The 9,356-nt window shown below is 33.4% G+C and overlaps 1 protein-coding gene across 1 annotated transcript; it reads left to right on the top strand.

Annotated features, from left to right (window-relative positions):
- Positions 1–8,127: 8,127 nt before the first annotated feature.
- LOC111383219 lies at positions 8,128–8,580 on the top strand. The gene has a single exon (XM_023007303.1). It carries the CDS (start codon positions 8,128–8,130, stop codon positions 8,578–8,580), a length of 453 nt encoding a protein of 150 aa, XP_022863071.1.
- Positions 8,581–9,356: the final 776 nt, after the last annotated feature.

Below are 9,356 nucleotides of genomic sequence, written 5' to 3'. Positions count from 1 at the left end.
TTAAGGGCAATATAGTACTTTTGATAAGAAAGGCTATTGTGAAAAATAAGAAGAATCTACTAGCCATTTTCAAAGTTGTCCCAATTGAATTGGTCGAGAAAATAATCTGTGAAAGATGATCGATTGGAAGGAACAAAACTCGTAGGGTGCAGATGAGCAATGAAAAAGAAAATGATTTATCGCGACACATTATCATTGTTTACAAGAATGAGACCTGAGCTATTCAACTTCAGCAACGTGAAAATTGTTTTTCTTAATGGGAGAATCAAATAAAGATCTGTGTTTGTATTAACATCAAATGTAATGGACAAAGCGTGCAAGGTGAAAGTATTATCATATGAATTTAAACAATCGGCAAAATTTATAAATCAATTTTTATATAGGGCAATGAAAATAACCAACCACTCCGTTTTTACTTTGAAAAAATAACTACTTTAAAATGACAACACTGGGTAAAGCATTACATGCCTCAAGGATTGAAACTTTTGAGATTGACATATAAAGATGCAATACATATTTTTTTGAATAGGAAAAAGGTGCAATACGTGTACCAAGAAAATTATCTAAATAGAACACTCCATTGACTTAACAAAATAAACTAGTAAAGTTACAATTCCATTGATAACTCAATGAAATTGAAAAGTTTAAGGTTTGGTATATTACAAAAATGAGGTTTACCCTCGCGAAGTATTTTGAGCCCCCAAGAGAAGGTCCCCAGACATCATATTAGACTAAATCAATAGGTGCATGTGAAACTAATTCGAGTCTTTACAAGTTGACAAGACATGAATCTATTGCATTATCTTAGACACATTCTTACATACCTCCTGAAATTAATGGACACAATTTAGACAATGATGTGATAAGTAAAATAGTGACATTTCATTTATTTTTATTTGTTGAAATATAGCCTAATTTATTATATATTTCATGTAATAGGTGAAGTTCGATGATTGAAAGTGGAATTGAAATAAACAAGAGGAAATAGAGAAAAATGGCAAAATTCAAAGTATGGAGACTAAATTGTAATATTCTAATAGTTTATTCGAACCATAAAAAAAAAAGATTAAAGATGTTACAGGTTCAATTAGATGCAATTAGAAGTTAAAAGACAAAAATTATAAGAAAAGTGGCTAAAAAGAATCACGAATCGAAATTTGGGGACCAAAATGCAAACTTTGAAAGATGGTATAACTGGGTAACTACCTAGTTTTAAAGCCAGGTAATCACCCGACTTGAGATATCAGAGGCAGAAGACAAAATTTATGCCCGGGTGATTGCCGGGGTTGTACCTAGGCAAATGCAAACTGTTTCCCCTTTTTTTATTCCAAAATTATGCATGTAAATCATTTTCTTGCACGATTTTTTACCTAAATTCTATAAATACAAAAAAAATGGCAGCCAATGTGGGGGACATCTGATATACTGACACGACCTATCTCAAATTATCTTACTGGACTCGAAATGTGACTTGCGACGATGATAGATGCTGGGTGAGCGTCAGATCTATTACCAAGGCTAACTATGAGTCAATACAAAATATGCCAGAAAATCAAATGCTTATGAAAATATAATGTAATGGACCCAAAATAATTAATTTGTGCCCTATCGAAATGAATCATATAACTCAATATGTTGTGTGGCTCAACTCTGAAATCATTATGTTGCTCAAACTATTAAGAACCAATTGATACTTGTAGGCAAAATCATGAAAAAATATATAAGTTGGTAGCTCAGTGGGTGGAGAAGTTCGAAAACAATTATTCTTTCTCATTTATAAATTTTTATCAAAACTTAAGTTGACATCATGTAATAGTGGAAATTCCGCATATATCATAGTAAAAGAAACTTTCCATAATAATCATGTAATTGATCACATAATTGCACATAATATAATAACATAATTAATTTATTAATACTTGAAAATTTTAAGTTTTTCCACTCACAGAGCTATTTATGGTAAATTACTTCAAGTGATAGATTGGCCCAATCTTCATCTCAGTTACAGAGATGATATTTCAACCAAGATTAGAAACGAAGATCTCCAAATCCAAACCAGTAATACGTATACAAACTAGAATCCCATTTCTTTTGCAATCCCTTTCTTTTTCTTTTTTAATTTCCATATGGCAGAACATGTTTCTACTTACGGAGCCCAATTTATTTACAGAATATATTTTTCTCCCTCATTCATTTCCCTACTACACTTGTAAATTACATACGCCTTCCAACCTTCTCGAGTTTACAATTTCGATCCTTTCTATAGAATCCCGAATTTTTCTTAGTTAATTCGCATATATTTTATTTGCCATTTAATAGGAATTGAATATGTTAATTATTAATAATTATAAAATCTAATTAAGAGATAATTGATTAAAAAACGTAATCATAGCTTACAGATTTTGGTCAAAGCAAATTATGTGGAATTTGAATTCTTTAATTGACTTTAATATTGGAATAAAATATGATTATGCATGCAATTCATCCATTTTTTTCATGTGTGCATGAATTATGCAATCATGATGTCTCCTAATTGGATGAATTTCTAGGATGATTGAATGGAATTTAAAGCCCCACTACCGTGATTAATTCTCACGTGTTTACACCACACCACATTTTGGTCTACTATCTATATGCCATCAAACCATCAAGCATTATGGTATACATTCTCTTTGAAACATATTTTGTACCTGTCCCCCCCCCCCCTCTATCTCTCTCTAAAATTCTTCTCTATATTAATTACTAAGACGGTAAACTTAAAACATTCTAGTATTCTACTTTATTTTTACCCTTTATTCAATTTCACAAACGGCCAAGTGCTAAGACGAAATTCAGAAAAACAAGATCCCACAATTTGCTTTTCAAGTGCATATTGTACATGATTCATTACGTAATGTGAGATGTTCAGTGTTATTAGCGGTTTTCCCACATCTTTTCAAATACATTATTATATATGAATTTAACTACTTCAATTCAGGGCTCTTTCGGGAGAAATCATGATACATTTTAAGGCACAAGTTAGCCTTCATGTTATTTTGCAGCGCTTGCTAGAATTATCATTTGCCATGATGTGATAATTGTCATTTTATATTGGTAAGAGAATTTATTCGTAATTTCATGTTTGATTTGAATGTGGAGTAGCAAGCATCTCATTGAGTATAATTCATTATACTCATCTCTTTTTATTTACAATTTTCAGGTAAAAATTAGTATGCTTGACGGCGGTGGATGCATTTGCTATTAGACCAACAGATCCTCGTCATGAAGTACTTAAATCTTTAGAAGCACTAGAATTTTTAATAATATTTGATTATTTTTCTTACTCAATTATGAGTACATTATCATTTTCAAATCAGTTCTAAATTTTATTGTTTGTTAGAATTATTTTTAATAATGTTTGATGAAGGATATGATTCCAAAACGTTCTGCATATTTTATTAAATTTAGTTTATCTTTTGTTAAATGTTATTCAATTTTATCTGAATATCTCGTTATATTAAAATTATTTATTTCAAGCACATTCATAAATTCATGTTTCGTAATGCATCGGGTTGCTAGAATTCGGGGCGTGACAGAATGGTATCAGGGCCCAGAGTTTTAAAACCGATTTTGTAGATTAAAAAAAGAGAGAGAGAGAGAAGGCTATACGTATTTAATCCTTTGGGGGGAATTCATTGTTTGATTTTTATTGATTTACGTATTCGTAAAACTAAAAAGGCTTTGACAAAAAGACCTAAACTGTCTAAGGCGAGCTTGGGATATAAGCGTTCCACTCGTGACCCCCCCTCCTCACCTAGAAGCCTTTTTAGTTGCGTGTGATTCAAATCGATAAGACGAAAAACAATGTTTTTAAACCCACTTCAAATTTTAAGAAAAATCCTTTCATTTTAGGAACTTTTATAGAAAAAGAAAAAGAAATCCATTTTACAAAATTTATATATAATAACAAAAAAAAAAGTTACTAGATCCGTGGAATCCAATGCTCATCAATCTACCACTGTCCAACATTTTTAAGGTATGATGAAGAATATTTTTATTGATATTATACTTTATATTTTCATGCATGCTAATTGACTAAATAATCTCATGAGTTTTTCCTTACACATCATTTTTTTCCAGAGAAGAATGTTAATTGAGCATATTATTATTTTGTGTTGAATCATAAGATTAATAATATGATTATCATATGACTAAAAATCTTAATGCATAACATTTGGCCTTAGCATAATATACACGACAAGCATGACTAAACATAGAAAGGCCTATGGTAAGAGTGTAGCATGGTTGAATAGTTCCTAAGATAAATTATTTTTACTTAAAGGCAATGGTACCACAACAACAAGATCAAGCTACTATGTTCAGAGATTTGTTAAAGGTAGTGCAAGACTTGGGCAGGCAGCAAGCTCAAACGACACCTAATAATGTAACAGGAAGTACCAACACATGAGCTCGATTGTGGAGCAGTTTCGTCGTTTTAAACCCCCATCCTTTGATGGTAAAGGTGACCCTTTCACAGCGGAGGAGTGGCTGAAAAGACTAGAAGGGATCTTCGAGCACATGAACTGCAACGACGCTCAAAAGGTTTCTTGTGCAAAGTTCATGTTGATTAACGATGCTGGATATTGGTTGGATTCTGAAACACGTACTAAGAGTGCAGAACAACTATGTAATCTCGCATGGAATCAATTCAAGGAGTCGTTGATGAGTAAATATTTTTCCCAACCATTGAGGGATCAAAAGGAGCTAGAATTTCTCTAACTCACGCAAGCAGTTTGCCACCTGGGGAGTAAAAAAGAAAATTTGAACAGCTTTCTAGATACGCTCCGTACATGGTAAACACTGAGCTGACGAAGGCTAAAAGGTTTGAGATGGGGTTGAAGCCAGAGACTAAGGAAATCATGGCAGCTAAGCAGTATACTACTTATGCGGAAGTTGAACGTCGAGCACAAGCAATTTCTAATGGTTTAGGATTGGAAAAGAAACCTCAACCCAGCACCGAGACTTCTGTAAAGAGAAAGTAGCAAGGTCATGACAGAGAGAAAGGTAGGACACTTGGGGAAATGTCTTCAAGGAAAGGAAGTATGCTACATTTGTAGTAAAAGTGGTCACTTCCTTAGAGAATGTCCACAGAAGAAGAAAGAAGGTGACCAACTTAAGAAGTGAAAAGTTAGAGTATTTGCTTTAACGAGAGAAAAGGAGGATCTGAACATAGACGTAATAACATGTATGTTACTACTATTCGACATACCTACTATTGTTCTTATGGATTCTAGATCGACTCATTCACTTATTTCTACAATTTTTATGGATAAGATTGGGAATAGATACGTAAAAATGAGTAACAATATAGTAGTATACCCTCAGGCAAAGTCATTAATATTGATCAAATGGTTAAATGTGTTAAGTTAGAGATTGAAGGAAAAGTACTAAAGACGGATTTGTACATCTTGGGAATGAAAGACTTTGATGTAATTTTGGGTATGGACTAGCTGGGTAGAAATTATGCATAAAAATGAAGTTTTATTTCAAAAACTTGGAGAAGAAAAAATTCGATTCCTTGGAACTAGAATTGAGACTCTACCCCGATTGGTATCTGCAATGAAACCAGAAAAGATGTTGAGAAAAAATACGTTTCAAGGATTTTTATTGAATATAAATAGTAAACCCCAGTCCGAAAGAAAAATAGAAGATGTACCCGTTGTTAATGAGTTTGTGGACGTTTTTCCTGAAGACTTACTTGGTATACCTCCTAATAGGCAAGTTGAGTTCGCAATTGACTTGACCCCTGGGGCAACACCAATATTTAAGGCTCCTTATAGGATGACACCAAAAGAATTACAAGAGTTGAAGATACAGCTACAAGAATTATTAGATAAGGGTTTCATTCGACCTAATATATCCACATGGGGAGCGCCAGTATTGTTTGTTAAAAAGAGAGATGGGTTAATGAGGATGTGTATTGATTATAGAGATATTAATCATTTCACTATAAAGAACAAATATCCACTCCCAAGGATAGGAGATCCTTTTGATCAATTGAAGGGTGAAAAGATGTTCTCAAAAATAGATTTGAGATCAGATTATCACCAACTCAAGATAAAGGATTATGATATCCCTAAAACAACATTTGGAACACGGTACAGCTACATGAGTTCACTGTGATGCCATTTGAGTTAACCAATGCATCAGTTGTGTTTATTGACTTAATGAACTGAGTTTTTTCATCCATACCTAGATCAATTTGTTATAGTCTTCATCAATGATATATTGGTATACTCAAAGGATAAGCAGCATCATGAAGAACAATTAAGAGTGGTATTGAATACCCTTCGAAAGGAGAAGTTGTACGCCAAATCCAAAAAAATGTGAATTCTGGTTAGATCGCATTGACTTCCATGGTCATGTGGTTACTGTGCAAGAAATTGAGGTAGACACAGCTAAAGTTGAAGCTGTGACAAATTAGGTTACATCGACAAATGTAGATGAAGTTCGTTGTTTTTTAGTTCTGGCTGGTTATTATCGAAGATTTATTGAAGGATTTTCTAAGATAGCTGGTCCACTGACATATTTGACTAGAAAGGGAGTGAAGTTCCAATTGTCAGATAAGTGTGAAAGTAGTTTTCAAGAACTGAAACAGAGATTAGTTTCAACGCCAGTACTAACTATACCAGAAGATTCGAAAGGATACGTTATATACATTGATGCTTCTTAACAAGGTTTGGGATGTGTGTTGATGTAATATGGAAAGGTTGTAGTCTACACCTCTAGACATTTGAAACCATACGAACAGAATTACCCAACGCATGACTTAGAACTCACAGCACCAGTAGTTCACGCACTAAAAATATGGCGTCACTATCTCTGTGGCAATAAATATGAGATATAAACCGATCACAAAAGTCTCAAATACCTCTTTACTCAAAAAGAGTTAAATATGAGACAAAGCAGATGTCTAGAGTTGGTTAAAGACTGTGACTGCAACATTCTTTACCACCCAGGTAAAACCAACGTAGTTGCTGATGTTTTGAATAGAAAGACAGTTGGAAAGTTGACAGTTCCAAAACAGTTAGTTAAAGAATTTGAAAATTTGAGGCTAGAGGGGGTGCACCTTCTGTACAGAAAATAGCTATTGTTGCCGCTCTAATGATTCAGCCCACTCTTAGAGAATGGATTAGAGAAGCCTAGAAAAATGACCCATTTTTGTGTAAAATCATGGCTGGAGTTGGTACAGACAAGCAAAAAGGATTTGCGATAATTGATGATAAGGTACTTATGTATAAAGGCAGAATATGTGTTCCTAAAGATGAGGGATTAAGGAAAGAAATTCTCGAAGAAGCACACTCTACCATTTATACAGCACATCCAGGCAGTACGAAAATATATCGAGATCTTCAAAATACATTTTTGTGGAAAAATATGAAAAGAGAAATAGGACTTTTTGTAAGTAAATGTATGGTTTGTCAGCAAGTAAAAGCTGAACATCAGAGACCTTCAAGTTTGCTTAGACCACTAGATATACCGGAGTGGAAATGAAAACATATTACCATGGATTTCGTGGTAGGATTTTCGAGATCGGCTAAAGGGAACAATGCTATCTGGGTAATAGTGGATCGTCTTACACAGTCAGCCCATTTTCTTCTAGTTAAGATGACATTTACCATGGAACAATATGCACAGGTTTATGTCAAAGAAATAGTCAAGTTACATGGGGTTCCTGTTTCTATTATTTCAGATAGAGACCCGAGACTCAAGTCAAAATTTTGGCAATGTCTACAAAATGCTTTGGGAACAAAACTAAAATTTAGTACTGCATATCACCCACAGGCTGATGGACAATCCGAAAGGATGATTCAAATACTTGAAGAGATGTTAAGAGCTTGTATACTAGATCTAGGTGGTAGCTGGGAATCACACTTGCCTTTAGTAGAATTTACCTATAACAATAGTTTTCAAGCAATTATAGGCATGTCACCTTACGAGGAACTACATGGTAGGAAGTGCAGACCACCTATCTACTGAGATGAGGTTGGAGAAAGAAAGATTCTTAGACTCGAGATTAATCGAACAGTACAGGTTGTGGAAAATATTCGAAATAGGATTAATGTTGCTCAAGATAGGCAGAAAACTATGCCGATAGAAGAAGAAAAGATCTCGAGTTCCAAATTGGTGACAATATTTCTGAAAGTAGCTCCAATAAAAGGAGTACTTAGATTTGGAAAGAAAGGAAAATTGAGACCAAGATTCATTGGATCATTCGATGTATTAGAAAGAATCGGAGATGTGGCATATAGACTAGCACTGCCACCAGAACTTTCAGCAATACATAATGTTTTTCATGTATCAATGTTGCGAAAATACTTGCAGGATCCTAGTCATGTAATCAACCATCAGATTTTAGATGTACAACATGATTTAACCTATAAAGAAATGCCATTGAGGATACCAGAAATAAAGATTCATGTACTGAGAAATAAGGAAATTCCCTTAATCAAGGTCCTATGGCGTAACCATGGAGTGGGAGAAGCAACTTGGGAAATTGAAGATGAGATGAAAATCAAGTATCCTGAACTTTTCAACTAACCCAAGGTAAATTTCGAGGACGAAATTATTTTAAAGAGGGTAGGTTGTAGAATCCAGAATTTTTCGTAGTTAATTCACATATATTTTATTCGCCATTTAATAGGAATTGAATATGTTAATTATTAATAATTATAAATTCTAATTAAGAGATAATTGATTAAAAAACGTAATCATAGCTTACAAATTTTGGTCAAATCAAATCATGTGGAATTTGAATTCTTTAATTGACTTTAATATTGGAATAAAATATGATTATGCATGCAATTCATCCATTTTTTTCACGTGTGCATGAATTATGCAATCATGATGTCACCTAATTGGACGAATTTCTAGGATGATTGAACAGAATTTAAAGCCCCAATACCGTGATTAATTCTCATGTGTTTACACCATACCACATTTTGGTCTACTATATATATGCCATCAAACCATCAAGCATTATGATGTACATTCTTTCTAAAATATATTAATTACTAAGATAGTAAACCTAAAACATTCTAGTATTCTACTTTATTTTTACCCTTAATTCAATTTCACAAACGGCCAAGTGCTAAGATGAAATTCAGAAAAAAAGATCCCACAATTTGCTTTCCAAGTGCATATTGTACACGATTCATTTCGTAAGGTGAGATGCTTAGTGCTATTAACGATTTTTTCACATCTTTTCAAATACGTTATTTTGTATGAATTTAATTATTTCAATTCAGGGCTTTTTCTGGAGAAATCATGATACATTTTAAGGCACAATTTAGCCTTCACATTATTTTGTAACACTT

The sequence above is a fragment of the Olea europaea genome, unplaced genomic scaffold (genome assembly GCF_002742605.1).
Source record: "Olea europaea var. sylvestris unplaced genomic scaffold, O_europaea_v1 scaffold2631, whole genome shotgun sequence".
In the NCBI taxonomy this organism is placed as follows: domain Eukaryota; kingdom Viridiplantae; phylum Streptophyta; class Magnoliopsida; order Lamiales; family Oleaceae; genus Olea; species Olea europaea.
This window is presented reverse-complemented; position numbering and strand designations above follow the sequence as displayed.